The 16,958-nt window shown below is 27.2% G+C and overlaps 4 protein-coding genes across 4 annotated transcripts in view; 2 read left to right on the top strand and 2 right to left on the bottom strand.

Annotated features, from left to right (window-relative positions):
• The window catches only part of LOC119605139 (receptor-type guanylate cyclase Gyc76C-like), a 76,872-nt gene extending 76,154 nt beyond the window's left edge, over window positions 1–718 (bottom strand). Inside the window, exon 1 of the mRNA XM_037958106.1 lies at window positions 701–718. The gene's annotated coding sequence lies outside the window, so the exon portion shown is untranslated. The remainder of the gene's footprint in view (window positions 1–700) is intronic.
• Window positions 719–3,379: 2,661 nt separating this feature from the next.
• On the top strand, window positions 3,380–9,194 carry LOC119605134. Its single transcript, XM_037958097.1, has 5 exons — window positions 3,380–3,754; window positions 4,157–4,241; window positions 8,209–8,318; window positions 8,383–8,463; window positions 8,531–9,194. Exons 1-5 carry the CDS (start codon window positions 3,703–3,705, stop codon window positions 8,704–8,706), a joined length of 504 nt encoding a protein of 167 aa, XP_037814025.1. The 5' UTR covers window positions 3,380–3,702; the 3' UTR covers window positions 8,707–9,194.
• A 212-nt stretch (window positions 9,195–9,406) lies between these two features.
• On the bottom strand, window positions 9,407–10,555 carry LOC119605138. The gene is made up of 3 exons (XM_037958103.1): window positions 9,951–10,555; window positions 9,686–9,887; window positions 9,407–9,613 (listed from the first exon to the last, which is right to left on the bottom strand). Exons 1-3 carry the CDS (start codon window positions 10,340–10,342, stop codon window positions 9,407–9,409), a joined length of 801 nt encoding a protein of 266 aa, XP_037814031.1. The 5' UTR covers window positions 10,343–10,555.
• Window positions 10,556–11,657: 1,102 nt separating this feature from the next.
• On the top strand, window positions 11,658–13,762 carry LOC119605133 (mpv17-like protein). The gene is made up of 4 exons (XM_037958096.1): window positions 11,658–12,187; window positions 12,287–12,384; window positions 13,123–13,235; window positions 13,300–13,762. The coding sequence occupies exons 1-4, from the start codon at window positions 12,059–12,061 to the stop codon at window positions 13,545–13,547; spliced, it is 588 nt and encodes a 195-aa protein (XP_037814024.1). The 5' UTR covers window positions 11,658–12,058; the 3' UTR covers window positions 13,548–13,762.
• The last annotated feature ends 3,196 nt before the right edge of the window (window positions 13,763–16,958 follow it).

The following is a 16,958-nucleotide window of genomic DNA, read 5'->3' as shown; positions in this document are numbered from 1 at the left end:
ACTTCGTTTTTCTTTTACATTCCTCCTAAACCTCTTTTTCAAAATATATTTTCATGGCATTTCATTTCCTTTTAACACAAATAACTCAAAAGCTTATTTTTCTATTTTACATTTTACTTTAACATTACACTAACTCAAAACTAACACTGCCACACTCTGTTAACGCAACGAACGACAAAATAAAAGAAACACAACGAACGGCTAAAAAACTAATACAATTTTTTCCACAACTTTGCATTAAATTTTCTCTTATAATTTTAAACTTTGTGTAACGATTTTTATATACCGATATTAAGAAACATTTTATTAATAAATTTATGCAAAAATATTTAAATTTTAGTAACTTTTTAAAGCAAAAATATTAATTTTCTTCAGACACTCGAAATTAACAACCGAACCGTGTGAAAAATGCGCGAAAACTTAATAATTGTTGTCATTTTGGTTTAAATGTCAATATAGTATGTATTGTTGTTGTTGTTAATACATTTGGAGTAGTTTTTGAAATACTCTTGAGTGTTTTTTACTCAAACAAAAATGCAATGAGAAAAAACAAAAAATATTTTTTTGCAATGAGTGCAATTTTAAAATGCTCTTGAGTGGGTTTACAGTGCTTTTTGTTTAGTATGATTTATAAAAATAACAGAATTGTACAATGTTTAAAAGATTTTTCTGCAAAAACAGTTTAAAAATATTAACTTACTTTGTTTCCTTTTCCGCTAATGTTAATAAACATTTTAGTGAAATTTTATTTTACATTATTGGATGTTAATTAATCATTAACAAAATTTCTCTTATAAAAACTTAACTTTACATTTATAAGAAGAAAAATATCTTCCTTTTACTTTGCTTTTTCTTTACAAAAATAATTTAATTTTTTCCATAATTTTCTTTTACTTTAAGCTATTTGCTTTAATTTAAATTAACATTTTGCTATGACATCAATAAAAGACCTTTTAAATAAACACAAGCTTATTTCTTTTCTATTTTACATCTTCATTTAACATAACAACAACACTTTCACACACACACAGCCACTGTTATTAACGCAACGAACGAAACACAACGACCGGCAAAAAAAAAAAAACGAATACAATTTTTTCCACAACTTTGCACTAAATTTTCTCTTATAATTTTAAACTTTGTGAAAAGATTTTTATATACCGATATTAAGTAACACTTTATTAATAAATTTATGCAAAAATATTTAAACTTTGATAACTTTTTAATGCAAAAATATTAATTTTCCTTAGACACTAGTAATTAACAACCGAACCGTGTGAGAAATGCGCGAAAACTTAATAATTTCTGTCATTTTGGTTTAAATGTCAAAATAGTATGTATTGTTGTTGTTGTTAATACATTTGGAGTAGTTTTTGAAATGCTCTTGAGTGTTTTTTTACTATAGCAATTTATAAACAACAACAAAAGTGCAATAAGAAGATAAAAAATAGAAGTTTGTTGCAGTGGGGGCAATTTTAAAATACTCTTGAGTGGTTTTATATATAATAACAGAATTGTACAATATGAAATGTTTAAAAGATTTTTCTGCAAAATAGAGTTTAAAAAAGATTTACTTACATTATTTCCTTTTCCGCTAATGTTAATAAACATTTTGATGAAATTTTATTTTACATTATTCTCCCATAAAAATTTAACTTTATATTTATGTCAATGAAGAATATCTTACATTTTCTTTGCAAAAATAATTTAATTTCCTTTTTTTCAGATTTTTCTTTTACTTAAGCTATTTGCTTTATTTAAAATTTTTCTTTGACATCGATAAAAAACCTTTCAAACAACAACAACAAGCTTATTTCTTTTCTCTTTTATAATTTCTTTTAACATCACATCAATACTCACACACACAGCCACTTTTATTAACGCAACGAACAACAACGACCGGTTAGAAATTTTAACAATTTTTTCTACAAACTTTGCACTTAATTTTTTGCATTAATTTTAAACTTTGTGAAAAGATTTTTATATAACAACATTAAGAAACATTTTATTTAAACAATTATGCAAAAATATTTCAACTTTAACAATTATTTAATGAAAAAATAATAATTTTCTTCAGACACTTGAAATTGACAAACGAACCGTGTGAAAATGCGCGTAAACTAACTGCAGTGTTAACAGGGTGGCCAGATGTTCAACAAAAGATATGTCAAAAAGGCTTTTAAGTTAAAAATAGTTAAAGTAGTCATTAAAATTGTAAAAAATAATGTTAAATTTGTTACATAATTAACATTTTTCTAATACCAAAGCTCTATTTTAGTAGTTTTAAACACAAATAACGTGTAGGAATATATAGGCTTCGTGTCTCCACTACAAAATTTCCCTTATTAATATGTGTTGACATTTTAGTTTGAGTGTTGCTGTATTTTTGTTGTTGCGAATGCAATTTGAGTAGTTTTAAAAGTTCTTGAGTGGGATTCTGAGATTGAAATTATTTTGTAATTATAAAACGAAAATAGAATCCAATAGGATATCAAAAATATTGTTAAATTGAAATTTGTATCAGGGGTGGAAAAAAATGCACTGCAGATTTTTTTAAATAAAATATTTCCAAGCATTTTCAGCTTACTAACTGATTATAAATTATACATTCAAATAAAAAAAATTAATGAAATACTATTATTATGGTAAAAAATTGTACATTTAATAAACCTATATTTTATGAAAAGCCCAATTTAATAGTAAAATGTTGTTTTTAGAAAAAACCCATATTTAAAGAAAATCCATAAGAAAAAGTACAGTTCTTGAATCAGAAAAACTCGATTTAAAGAAAAAAAAAAAAAAAAAAAAAACATGTTAAAGAAAAATTCCGTTTAAAAATCCCTTTCAGGAAATGGTAAATTAATCTGGAAAATTTCTTTTTTTGGTAAAACCCATATTTAACGAAAATAAGTACGAAATACCCATCAAAAGAAAATAAATAAAGTTTCAGATTTAAGGAAAAAAAATACTTTTAATTAAAACTCCATTTTGAATTTAAAATGTTTAATTAATTTTAAACATAATTTTAGTTCTTAACAGTACTTAGTTCATGATGGCATATTTTTAGTTGTTTTTATTTAAAATATATATTTTTAAATGAAAAACCTACTTTTTGTTAACTTTCAAATAAATTGTTAATATTATTGGGGATTATATTATTCTAATTACAAATAAAAATGAATTTTACAAGAAAATTTTAGAATAATTCTAATTGGAATAAATTGACTGTTAAAATTTCCACTAGACCTTTTCCCTTTAAATATGTTATCATTTCTCAGTGAATAGCTGTCATTTACACAAACAGCTGTTTCAGTACTTTTGTTGTTGTTTTTCCATATGTGCAATAAGAAAAAACTCTTGAGTGATTTTTCTCCACTAGCTGTTGAGAACTACAGTGATTGCACGTTACTTTTCATATTTTTATTATAAATTACAAAGTCAAAGAAGAAGGAAAGCAAGCAATAAAATATACAGTTAGATTGATTTTTTTTTATTACAAAATTTAAAGTGAATTCAAATAATTCCAAATCAATACGAGTTAACAACAAAGGCTACAAAATTATTAGTGATATAAAAGTGAACAAATTTATAAGAATTTTTGGAAAAATAATAAGTACTATAGAGAAAGGAAAAAGTGTCCATAAAAAGTTCCTAATAGAAAAAAAAAAAACAACTATAATATAAATAAGTTATAGAAAGAAAATGTATACTGTTTCCAAAGGTCCCAGCAAAATTGTGGCCAAAACACGTAGAGGTAAGTTTAAAAATAAATAATTATTAAAAATTTCTTAAATAAAGTTAATAAAAAGGAGTTTTTTAAGGCAAAATAAATGTTATTAAAAATTGTTATGTCACAACATAAAGCAAGCAGGCACAGGCACCACCATGAAAAAACAAACCAATTACAAAGAGTAGAAATGAAAAAAAAATACTCAAATAAAGAGAGAATGTGAAATAATTTTGCTTTTACAATAAAAAAAGAGCATGCATTGGAATTGAGTAGTTTTTTCTTATTTGCTTTTGTTATTTTTGTATTGTGTGTGGTGCCGGTTTGTTTATTTTAATAATTATAGTGCAATAAAGGCGCTAAAATGTTTAAATTAAATTAAGAACAACAAATTTAATTAAAGTGTGTGTTGTTTCTATTCTATTGAAGGTTTATCACAAAATTTTGAAAAATTTGAAACCATCAAAGAAAGCAGTAAACGTAACAATGATGCAAATAGTCCGGAAAAATTAAGGTAAGTTGGTGAAAAGTTTTTCTTTAATACGCAATAAATGCAAATTCATCATCATGCCAAACATCCCGCTACCATATTCAAAACACACCGCATGTTTTATAATTATTTTAGCATAAAAAATCATTTTCACTAATTACTTAACATAACAAAAAGCAAAGCACATGCTTAAATAGTTTCTTTTTTTACTTTTGTTGTAGTTTTTCTTTTTTTTTTTACAAAATGAAAAATCAAGTGATTTAAAAAAACCATGTGTCTTATAAATAATACAAAATATATTTATTTTTGTTTGCCTGTCCGGCTGCCAGTCTGTATGTTTAAGTATTTAGAATGTGTCCCCACTTTTTGTTTCTACATGTACGTCATAGTTAAAGACTCTTGCTAGATAGAGACTCTGTTGTATACTTCTACTGAAGAAGCAGCCACTTACACAAACAGTGGGCAACAAATATAGTGTTCCTTTAAAAATGAATTTGCTTGTAAATTACAAATTGTACAATATGTTGTTCTTATAAAATTGCTTTCAAAAAACCAATTGTAATAGATTATTTATATACTTTTTTTATGTAACAGTGCCAAATGAAATTTATTAACAAAGCATTTTAAATTATTTGGTAGTTTTGTGCCCATAGATGCTATAGGAAACTATCGAGTTTGTGCTACATGATTACGTTGTAAATGTAGTCCTTTCGGGTGCCAATTTTTTGTAGATAAACTAAGACAATTAAAGAAATACATCAAGACGGTGACGGTACTTTTGCATTAACTGTATTAATAGCTTTTTAGTTACGCCAGGATAGTTCGTGAGTACCCGAAATGTACACTATCTCTATCTGAGATAACAGCTGGGTGTTTGAGCATAGTTTTCTTAACATTCGAAGTGGACAGTTGGAATTTTGACCGTCATTAGGAAATTTTCGGATTTTAGATGTTTTAAAAATGAATTTCATTGATGGAATGAATAGGCTTATACAAACACATATAATTTTGCGCTCTTTATTATGCCAAGACAGTACGTTTTTTGAAAAAACCTAACAAATAGTTCGCATGTTATGAGATGACTAAATCCTATTGGTTTTAATTGTGATTCAGTTAATATTTCTTGTGATTTATAATACAGTTCTAGTTCAATTCTAGTTCAGTTCTAGTTCAGTTCTAGTTCAGTTCTAGTTCAGTTCTAGTTCAGTTCTAGTTCAGTTCTAGTTCAGTTCTAGTTCAGTTCTAGTTCAGTTCTAGTTCAGTTCTAGTTCAGTTCTAGTTCAGTTCTAGTTCAGTTCTAGTTCAGTTCTAGTTCAGTTCTAGTTCAGTTCTAGTTCAGTTCTAGTTCAGTTCTAGTTCAGTTCTAGTTCAGTTCTAGTTCAGTTCTAGTTCAGTTCTAGTTCAGTTCTAGTTCAGTTCTAGTTCAGTTCTAGTTCAGTTCTAGTTCAGTTCTAGTTCTAGTTCAGTTCTAGTTCTAGTTCAGTTCTAGTTCAGTTCTAGTTCAGTTCTAGTTCAGTTCTAGTTCAGTTCTAGTTCAGTTCTAGTTCAGTTCTAGTTCAGTTCTAGTTCAGTTCTAGTTCAGTTCTAGTTCAGTTCTAGTTCAGTTCTAGTTCAGTTCTAGTTCAGTTCTAGTTCAGTTCTAGTTCAGTTCTAGTTCAGTTCTAGTTCAGTTCTAGTTCAGTTCTAGTTCAGATTCTAGTTCAGTTCGAGTCAGTTGCTAGTTCAGTTCTAGTTAAGTTCTAGTTCAGTTATGTTCAGTTCTAGTTCAGTTCTAGTTCAGTTCTAGTTCAGTTCTAGTTCAGTTATAGTTCAGTTTTCAGTTCAGGTTCTAGTCATTTCTAGTCAGTTCTAGTTCAGTTATAGTCGGTTATAGTTCGTTCTAGTTCAGTTCTATTCAGTTCTAGTTCAGTTCTAGTTCAGTTCTCGTTCAGTAATAGTTCAGTTCAGTTCAGTTGTAGTTCAGTTTAGTTCAGTTCTATTTCAGTTCTAGTCAGTTCTAGTTCAGTTCTATTTCAGTAGTTCTATTTCGTCTGTTCAGTTCTAGTTCAGTCTAGTTCAGTTCTAGTTCAGTTTTAGTTCAGTTCTAGTTCAGTTCTAGTTCAGTTCTAGTTCAGTTCTAGTTCAGTTCTAGTTCAGTTCAATTTAAGTATAATAAGAACAAGTTAATGCTTCTTATTCATAAGAAAATTTCTTAGTTTGTGTAAAAGAAAATGAAGGTAGAATTCTTAATACTTTTAACTTTTTCTAATTGTAGCACAACTTTTCCTGTACACTTTATTTATATATTTTTTATTTATTTATATGTACATTTATTGTTGATCTTCATATGTAGATCATCATCTTATTTGTTTGACCGTCTGTCTATCTGTTAGTCCCTGTGTCAATACTTTCGTCATATTCTTCTTACAATACTTCGATGTTATTTGTATAATTTGTTTTCAAGCAGATAAGCCATCCACAATTTATTGTAGTGGAAATTTTGTTTTTGTTGTTAAGGTTAAAATGGAAACTGGCGTGTAGTGTGTATTTATTTTTTAAAATTATTATAAGAAAAGGCAAAAGTGTTTTTTTTGTATTTAGATTTGAATTGTCAATCATGAACATTAATCATTTATTATTCAAACAAGCTACAATTTTTTTTTGAACAATAATAAAAACTGAATTTTAACGACAATAGTATAGACTCAGGCAAATAAATTTTAATAATAAATACAAATTGTTTCCAATGCTCCAGATTTTATCAATTGCTGGTTATAGACAATATAGAATGTTGTCGTTAATGTCCATGCAGAAATATGCAAAGTCATTTTAACTTTTATGATGTTGTATAGGTTCAAAAATTAAAATGATAACAGAAGACAGGCCTTTGTTTTTGTTTGGAAGTTATTTATAAACTGTTGAGAATTTTATGGTTGAGGCGATTTCTGTTAAATTTATTTGTAATTAGGTGCAACTTTGTTTTTTTATCGGTTAAGTTATATGGTTTGCTATTGTTTGCTGTGAAAATAATAATATTGAAATGAAAGTATCACGCAATGTTGCTAATTTTATTATTATTTGTATTAAAACATTTTTCAATTTTATAAAAAAATTCTAGAAATAATTTTTTTTTTGTTTTTTTTTTTTTTTTTTGTAAGATTTAGTTAATATAAATATTTCACCATAATTTGTTTTTTACCTGATTGTCTATGATTGCAAATTCTCTTAACAGTAGGTACAACAGACTTGAATTTTTATTGAACTTCAAGTTATAACTTTTCTGATTAACATTTAACGATATAAAACCCATTGCAAAATCATTATTATGCCAAACTCATACATATTTATGATGATTAAAATAAAACTCATTATAATTGTAGTCTACAAGTACTTGACAACTAGTAGAAAACGTGTAAATTCTTTAGAATGTAAGCTGAAGTGGTCTAAAAGTTAAATAGAGAAAAAAAAATCCACATTTTTTTTTAAGAATGTTTACAAAAGTTTTAAAAACTTTTAAAGAAAATCTATTAATGATTTTATTACATACAAATTTAATCAGTTAAATGTCTAGTATAGCTTTGCATTACTTTTGCTGTATCTTATCTAACAAAATTCACAATTTATCTTCATATTGCTTAACATTATCTGAAACATTTCTTATACAAATGCTCACAATTTAGATAATTTTATTTTAATTTTTAAAACATTTCCATAGATTATTTTTGCTTACATATATTTTAATAAAAAAAACGTAAATAAATTTATCTTCATGTGTGTGAAAATATAAAAAATAAACAAAAGAAAGACATCATGCCAAAAATATCTAAAACACTTTTCATTTCATAATACCAACCAGTGCATTTTATACCATATAAATACTCATAAATTGTTTGTTTGTGTTTTTCTGTTTTTAAAATAACAACAAATTTTAGCCATAAATAAAAAACGAAAGCAAAAAAAAAAAAAAAATAATTCTTTTAACTCTTTTTTTAAAAATAATTTTGTTTATCAGTGTACCACGTCCAGTTTTTCAAACAAAGAAAATTTATACGCATCCAAAGATTGTTGAAGAGGAAGTGTTGACACCTCAGCATGAGGAAATTATAAAATATATAAATGATTGTAAGTATAACAAATTTAATTTTACAAATAACAAAATATACGTTTGTTTTTTTGCACCCTAAAGCCTGGAATATAATAGTGGCTGACAATCCTTATGATCGAGCGCCCACTACTGCACCTGTGGCTGATGCTAATAACAATACTGGTAAATATTATGGAATAACTATGTTTTTGAAATGAATTTTATTTTTTTTAATTTTATTTGCTTAAAGCTACCTCCCTTATCATTAAATCAGCTAACGGTACTACGAATGGCCAGCTAGCTTCTTCTTCTACTTCCATATATTGTGTTGAACCTCCAAGTCCTGTTTTAAGTGACTTTAAACCTTTTGATCTGGAATCATGGTGGGGTCGTCGTCTATTTAACAACATCACCAAAAGTCTTTGAATCCTCAATGGCCTGTTAACCATAGCAGCCTTAACATTAAACCAAAAGTAAAGGAACCGGCTGTATTTTCTTTGCTCTTTGGCCATTGTTGATTTACAGATATAATTGTAATTTGTTTATTATTTTGTAATTTGTAATTTTAAGTTCTAAATTTAATTATAACGCTCTACTAATTAATGTTAATTTAAGCTTTATAATTCAAAACACCACACAACAAAAGAAACTACTGTGTATAGATTAAAATATCATTGTAAAAAATATTCGCCAGTCATTGTTAGTTAAAAAAAATAATGTCTTCCTTTATTCATAACTAAAAAAAAGAAAACGAAAATCGGTTTTGTAATTATTATTGTTAATTGTTTTTGTTTGTAATTCATTAAGTTTAGTTTTTAAATAAGTTTTTAGTGATTTCCTTTTTTAATGAATGTTTTTCCCATCAAAATTATTGTTTTGGATTGTAAGAAAATAAGAAAAGAAAATTAAAACAAAAGTTAAAACAAGATAAAATTAAAATTTTTGGATTATTTTAGAAAAAAGATTATTTCTGACGGAATTCTCTTTGACTCCCTTCAGAAACATTTTATTTTGCAAGATTTTTCTTTCGAAACGAAATACGCATCAAATGTTTTGTAATTCGTTTCGTATAAAACACTTGAATTTTATACAAAATTCTATTAATACCTCGTTTTCTTTTATTTAATTAACTTTTATTTGATTTTAAATGACATTTACAATGTCTCCACTCACTTAAAAGTAAACAATTAAAATATAACTGTAAATTTTGTTGAAAATCTTGTCTAAATAACCTAAAATCTTGATTAGAAGTAGCTGCCAGGGAATCTAAAATCTGTTCGGCTGTTAGTAAACAATTTGTAGCATAATTTAGGGCTTCTTCTAGATATTCTATCTAATTGGATAAAAGAGATTTTAAAGTTTATAGTTATATCACTTTTCATATTATGTATACACTTTTGCCAACCTTATGGTTTTTAATTTTCTTTGAACGTAAATAATGTTGGTAAATTCTTTCCAAACGTTTTTGCGACTGTTTGTATTCATATATGAGATTATCATAATTCGACTGCAATAATTCTAGCTCACATTTATGGACTTTTAATTCTTTGTCATATTTTAATAACTGTTTGCGGCATATATTGTAAGAGGAAATTAAATCTTCATGTCTAAGTTTAAGGAAATAGAAAGGATTTGAAAGTATGAAGAAGTTACAAATCTTAATTACTCACCTTTGTTGCATTAATAGTGGACTTATGGTTTCACAACATTCATTTATAGATTTATTTGTTATTTTGTCATCTCTTTCTTCCTCTTCCTCTGTAATACAGTTGTTTACGGTCAATATTAAATCTACCAAACGTTTATTTCTCTGCCTTTCATTTCTTAAACAGGCTTGCAGGTCCAAAACTCTTTCAGTTTGTCTGTCCAAAGCCATACGTAATTTATAATCTTGTCTATGATCTTCTATTAAATAATGTTCTAGTTGTGATATTGTCTGCCAAATTGAATCAAAATTAAGTTCCTCTTGACATGAAGTTGTTTCATCTTCTCTAGAGCTTTTGGGGGAATGGGATTTAATAGATTGTGTAGGACTTATTCTTGCTGTATGTTTACGAGACATTCTAGGTTTGTTGTGTATTCTAGCGGAGTCTTAAATTGAAAGCTACAGGGTATAAGTAAAATTGCTAAGGGAGAGTTTAAAAAGTGTGTTAAAAATAAAAATATGAAAACTAATTTAAGAAATCTGTTAGTTGTGGTTATAAAACGATAACCAAATACTAACACGATAACTCTAGTTTGCATTTTATTAGGGTTTTTGTTATTTAGAAACAAGTTGCTCCAGAAATCTAGAGATTGATGAAACGAAATCCTCTTTTGTATGCCTGTATATATTGCAGGTTGTGAAGGGTGAGGAGGAAATAGAGTTGATACCGAATATCAGACTGAAATGGGTAGGGACTAGGTTCCATGACGAAATGGGGGATATTGCGGGTATTGACCCTCGCAGTCTACAAGGTTTTATCAAGGGTTTCAGTCATTTCTTTGACTGTTATTTATAGGGGGCAAAGATTTTCTCCCTCATCTCTTTACTCTTTACTTGGTAAATATCTATCCTTTTTACCTATATTCTTCTTTCTTTCTGGTTTTTCTTTCTCTCTGTTTTTGAATCTTTACTCTTTGAAGGGAATCACAATGGACCTTATGGTCCCCGACTGGATATGCATCTTTTTATGATGCATAACCCTTCTAAACCAAAACCTAAGCCTGTATATTCGCTGACATTAATTTTTAGAGGAGTTGTCTGAAAATAATTTCAAAGTTTTTTCTTCGAATAAAATTTTGCAAAATCGTTTTATATGGAGTTGAGATAAGTTCATAAACTGAACAATTCGATCATATTATCTAATTTTGCTTTTAACAAGACAAAATATTACAAATTGTGAATATGTATTTGAAAAATATATTTGAATTAACGGATTTTTAGGTACTTTTCTAATTTGGCAATACCATGAGTCGTAAACTTGGCAGCCCATAAAAGTGGAATGCTGCCAAGTTTACTTAAAGCATAAATGAAAAATAAAATACTGTTATTTGCTTTAGGTTTTATAAAATTTTAAAATTAATTAAAAAAAATAAATAATGATTTTATAAAAATGAAAATACAATTTTATTGTAAACAAGATTTTTTTAGAAAATTTTTAAATTTTATGCCAAAAAGGGAAATTTTCTTATATAAATTTCAAACTAACGGCTTTAATAAAGCAAAGTGCTGCCAAGTCTCGGTTTAAAAAATAACGGCAAAATACTTTATGTGATAAGAACTGGCAGTGGTTTATATAACGGCTTCTCTCTCTCTCTCTCTTTCAATTATAACTCTTGTTCTTACTCAACATATTGTTTGGGTACTCATCGTACGAGTAATAATAATAAAACTAATAATAGTGCCATAAATTGTTTTTATTTTTTATGTTTATTTACTTATTGCTTTGCTGCTCATTGTTGTTGTTATTTGTCGTTGTCACTCGTTCAGTCAGTCTACATATGTATACTGATATCTCGACATTTTAGTAAATTAACATCCAACTCAATTGAAGACAAGTTCTGTTCAAATCAAAACTAAAACCAGAAAAAATAAATAAAATTTTAATTGTGTGCCAAGCAGTGGAGCAGGCAACACACATGTTAAAATTATACAGTCACCTAATCTTAATTTGATAAAGTTTTTTTTTGTTTGTTTCGTTAACATTTATAATAAGTAAAATTGTAAAGTGTTTTGTTTAAAGTATAAACAAATAAATAACTTAACGTAAAATATAACAAGAAAAAACTTTCCATTATGTCGAAAATTTTTAATGTTGTGGGTACACTATTCAAGAAACACCCCTTCCTAACCAACAGTGCAGTGTATGGCAGTTTGTATGTGGGAGCAGAATTTTCTCAACAATATTTAACCAAAAGAGTGCTGGTAAGCAGTGATAAATTTATTAATAATAAACTATAACAATAACACTTTCACAACTACACTTTTAATGTCTACACTTTAATTGTTGTAAAAAAATCTTAGGTTGACAAAGAATCTGTTAAACAGGACATCGATTATGCCACAGTGGGTCGTTATGCGGTCATGGGAACAGTTGTTTATGCTCCTACTTTATACATATGGTTTGTTTTTGTTGTGTTTATTTTTCTCATCATTTCCTTAATTTTATTTGATAGTCAACTATTTATTACAAGTCATTGCCTATTTATTCTCACATTTCTCTTTTATAACATTTCTTCTTTTTATATTCTATATAAAAAAATCATTCTATTGTTTTGTTTTTATAATGATTAAGTATAATTTTGACATTTTTATTGAAAGAAAAGCACTGCGGCAAGCACAACAACTATTTAGTTTATATAGAAAAATTTGCAAATGAAAATAATTATTAAAAAAAACAGCACTATAGTTAAGCCAAGAGGTATGTTTATGTCCCATCACTCACTCACCACTTAAACTACTACCCATTTCTAAAACACTTGCTCTCTTAAGCTTTTGTTAAAAGCTTTTAATACATTTAAATTGTTTTTGTTTACACAATAAAAACAATAACAGTAACACGTGCATTTTAAGCTGTAAATAAAACTTTTAACAATATGACGTCATTAAAAATATAGTTAAAGCTTTTTTTACATAAACAAAACAAACTTACACTTTGATAGCTTTTTTAATTTAGCTTTATCAAGCAGTCACGTTTTAAATTAAATAAAATACACTCTAACACAATTAATTAAATGCACCACTCTTCAACCACTCACATTAAATGCACCGGGCGTATGTGGCATGTCATTTAGCAACAGCAAAACATTCATCATACGTTTGTAAACAGAATTTTAAAGTTTTTCTTCCTTTACTAAAAGGTACAAATGGTTGGATCGTACTTTTCCCGGTACCGCCAAAAAGGTTATATTAAAAAAATTGTTCATAGATCAATTTGTTTTAACACCCTATTTATTAACCTTGTTTTACACTGGTAAGTTTACTTTTTTATAAATTATTGTTTTTTTATGAAAAAAATCTAACATTTTATCTTACAGGCATGTCTTGGATGGAGGGTCGTGAGGATATTACTTTGGAATTAAAACAAAAATTCTTGCCTACCTTTGAAAGATCCTGCATGTTTTGGCTGCCAGCACAAGTTTTCAATTTTGTCTTGATTCCTCCCAAATTTCGGGTTATCTATATGGGTGTCTGTGGTTTTGTTTGGGTGAATATTTTATGCTGGATTAAGAGACAACAAACTGAAACTAAAGAAGAAGAACTACCCGCCTTGACAGCAAATTGAGGAAGTGAAGAAAATTGAGGAAATAGCTAATTAATGCCTTTTAACGTGAACAAATTGATATTATAAATGCATTCCAAATATACTATGTAACAGAATTTAGTTAGTAATTTAAAGTTTCTAGTTAATAAGTGCAAAAGCTTTGTCGTTTTTGTTGTTGTTTTTCCTGAGAGGGAAAATAAAGCAGATTTTTTTCTAAGAAAAATTTACAAAACAAATGGAGTTTTTTTTTAATACAAGGATTGAGTGATTTTTTTTTTTGTTCAAAGATTGTGGTAGAAAACATTGTTTTCTACACCAAATTTGTAATATTTTAAAAGATTTGGTGAATGTGGTGAATTTTGGGTGAATTTCACTGGCAATGAGTTTTAAATGTTTTTTTAAGACACTAAAGCAAAATATTGAAAATTATAGTGAAAGCAGCAAAATTTTAAAATTTTTAGTTAAAACAGCAAATTTTTGAAAATTTTAGTAAAAACAGCAAAATTTTGAAAATTGTAGTAAAAAAGCAAAATTTTGAAAATTTTATTAAAAAAAGCAAAATTTTGAAAATTTTATTAAAAAAAGCAAAATTTTGAAAATTTTATTAAAAGAAGCTAAATTTTGAAAATTTTATTAAAAATTTTGAAAATTTTACTAAAAATAGCAAAATTTTGAAAATTGTACTAAAAATAGCAAAATTTTACGAAAAATAGCAAAATTTTGAAAATTTGCTAAAAATAGCAAAATTTTGAAAATTTTACTAAAAATAGGAAAATTTTGAAAATTTTACTAAAAATAGGAAAATTTTTAAAATTTTACAAAAAACAGCAAAATTTTGAACATTTCACTAAAAAAGAAAATTTTTTAAAAATTATACTAAAAAAACAAAATTTTTAAAAATTATACTAAAAATAGGAAATTTTTAAAAATTATACTAAAAATAGAAAATGTTGAAAATTTTACTAAAAATAGCAAAATTTTACTAATAATAGCAAAAAGGCATCTTCTCCGGTACCATAGAAGATCATGTGCCCAATTTCATCATTTCAAAATTGCGACCTGTAGTTTGATTATAAGGTTTACAAGCCCTATTCAGGGGTTCAGTTGTATGGCTTCGTCTTCGGTATCATTAGAAGATTATCTTCAAAATTGCGACCTGCAGTTTGATTAAAAGGTTTACAAGCCCTATTCAGGGGTTCAGTTGTATGGGGTCTAGGTGAAATAATGGACCGATGTTAATAATAGAAGATCATGTGCTGAATTTCACTGAATTATCTTCAAAATTGCGACCTGTAGTTTGATTAAAAGGTTTACATGGATGGACGGACAGACAGACGGACAATATTATTGGAATATTTTGGAAATTGTATTAAAAAAAATTCTAAATTAAGAAAATTGTACCGTATTTTTTTGTTATTTTTTTATTTTAAGTTTTACTATAAAAACAATAACAATTGCTTTGATAAATCAATGGTTATTGTCTCAAATAAATTTTAATTCATATACTCCTTGCATTTGGAAAAAAATTACAAAAAACAGGAATCAACCTTGACATTTGCTTTAAATAAATAAGTAAATTATTTAAAAAAAATATCTTTTCATTTCATTATAATGTTGGAACGACGAAGTACATGCTGTATAATTTATATAATTTTCTTCAGAAGAACATTTTACAAACATACAACTTCCTGTTTGTGAAAAACACAGTGAATGCAAGAGAATGAGAGAGAGTAAACTAAAATATTAATGATTTATGGCAAAGCTTAATTTGTATACAGTCAAGTTAAAGTTTGCAATGGCATGTTTAATTATGTTTCTACTCCCTGCTTTAAGGGGGGAGGAGGGATGGGTGTGAGTATGGTGTATATGTGAGTTATTTAAATTTTATATGACCCTGAAATTTTTGTTATTTAACCTAAACTGAAACAACAAAAACTAAACATATTTCTCTTAACAAACATATGTACGTATGTATATCCCCGTACATGCTCAATCATTTAATGTTTAGCAATATTCCATTAGTGGTCACCATCACTGGGGAATTTTCATTCATTCATTTATGCATGTCTTGTGTTTTTGGCAACAAATTTTGTATTTCATATGGTTAAAAATTGTGGTTGGTTTGTATGTGTATGTGTGTTTGTTTTCTAAATTACATTTTATTTGGAAATAGAAAGTTTAAGCTTTCAAACCTAAATACACACAATAAAGTTTCTTTTACAAGATTCTTATAATATGTATTTTATACTAAATAGACCAACAAGCAGCATTGTCTCTGCCATCTCTTCCTTTAGTTTAACTGTAGAACGCTGAGCTACCAGTTTGTTTTCTAATGTATGTATGTGTGTGTGTTTTTTTCTTCGTTTCGATTTTTTTTTGCTAGAAGTTGGTCTTCTTATTTACTTCCGCTTGTTTGTTCAAAGCGGAAAATTAATTCCATCTTGGCTTGTTTCCGTTTATCTTGTAAAACACATTTTTTTCTTTTGCTTCATCTTGTGTTGTGTGTATTTATTCTCCTACAATTTGACTTTACCCGGGAACTAGACAAACTGACTGACTACTAGTAAGCAGTTGTTTGTTTTTTGTTTATTTTTATTCTATATAAGTTTTTTTTGTATTTTATTTTACAACTAAAGTGTAAATAGTAGTAGATGTACAACAGCATCTTGTGTTATATGTATTTTTTTTTGGAACGGTGGTAGTGGCTGTTGTGCTGGTGGTGGTAAATGAAAGTACGAGTGGAGTTTATTATTTTGTTAGTCGTCATTTTGCTTATTTTTCTTGTATTTATTCTTTTTTTTTACGTTTCTGTGTATGTTTGAATATTTTGTACTTATTTTCTACTTTTATTTTCTTCTTTATTACTTCCATACGTTGATATATTTGGTTTTCTTTTCGGGGTCTTGTTGTTGATGTTTAGAAGAGTGGACGTTCAGAGTTAGCTGGGGTAGGGGATTCCTCCTTTTTCTTTTTTTGCTTTAAGGCTGGAGGTCATTGTAAATGAAAAAAGTGGAAAATTAAGCAAAAGTGTAATATATAAACGAATTTTTAATGCTGTACTTATTGTGAATTAAGTGAATTTTTTAGTTCGTTTTGGTATTAGTTTAGACTCAGCCTAGTCTATCGTTATAGACTATATCATATTCTTTAACCAGACTGTAGTTTAGTCTAAAGTTCAAACTTTAGTTCAGTGTTAAGTTTGGAATATAATCCTGTGTAAAGTTCAGATTATAGTCTAGCTTAAAATTCAAACTATAATCGAGACTATAGTCTAATCCATAGTTCAGACTATAGTCTAGTCTAGACTATGATCTAGTCTATAGTTCATACTATGGTCTAGTATATAGTCCATACTAGGGTATCTATTCCAGACTGTAGTCGAGTTTATAGTCTAGTATAAAGTCCCAACTATTGCCTAGTCTGTGGTCTATT

This window comes from Lucilia sericata, unplaced genomic scaffold (assembly GCF_015586225.1).
Source record: "Lucilia sericata isolate MDLA Ls3-8-SP2 unplaced genomic scaffold, ASM1558622v1 Contig000460F_arrow, whole genome shotgun sequence".
Classification (NCBI taxonomy): Eukaryota; Metazoa; Arthropoda; class Insecta; order Diptera; family Calliphoridae; genus Lucilia; species Lucilia sericata.
The sequence above is the reverse complement of the archived record's forward strand: the minus strand, read 5'-3'. Positions and strand labels throughout refer to the sequence as shown.

Coding starts and splice junctions, on each gene's coding strand:
- LOC119605133 (XM_037958096.1), top strand. CDS start 12,059: ATGTCGAAAATTTTTAATGTTGTGGGTACACTATTCAAGAAACACCCC. Junction 12,385..13,122: donor GCTCCTACTTTATACATATG/GTTTGTTTTTGT, acceptor CTTTACTAAAAG/GTACAAATGGTTGGATCGTA. Junction 13,236..13,299: donor ATTAACCTTGTTTTACACTG/GTAAGTTTACTT, acceptor TTTATCTTACAG/GCATGTCTTGGATGGAGGGT.
- LOC119605138 (XM_037958103.1), bottom strand. CDS start 10,342: ATGTCTCGTAAACATACAGCAAGAATAAGTCCTACACAATCTATTAAA. Junction 9,888..9,950: donor CCACTATTAATGCAACAAAG/GTGAGTAATTAA, acceptor CCTTAAACTTAG/ACATGAAGATTTAATTTCCT. Junction 9,614..9,685: donor AGAAAATTAAAAACCATAAG/GTTGGCAAAAGT, acceptor TTATCCAATTAG/ATAGAATATCTAGAAGAAGC.
- LOC119605134 (XM_037958097.1), top strand. CDS start 3,703: ATGTATACTGTTTCCAAAGGTCCCAGCAAAATTGTGGCCAAAACACGT. Junction 3,755..4,156: donor TGTGGCCAAAACACGTAGAG/GTAAGTTTAAAA, acceptor ATTCTATTGAAG/GTTTATCACAAAATTTTGAA. Junction 8,464..8,530: donor TGATGCTAATAACAATACTG/GTAAATATTATG, acceptor ATTTGCTTAAAG/CTACCTCCCTTATCATTAAA.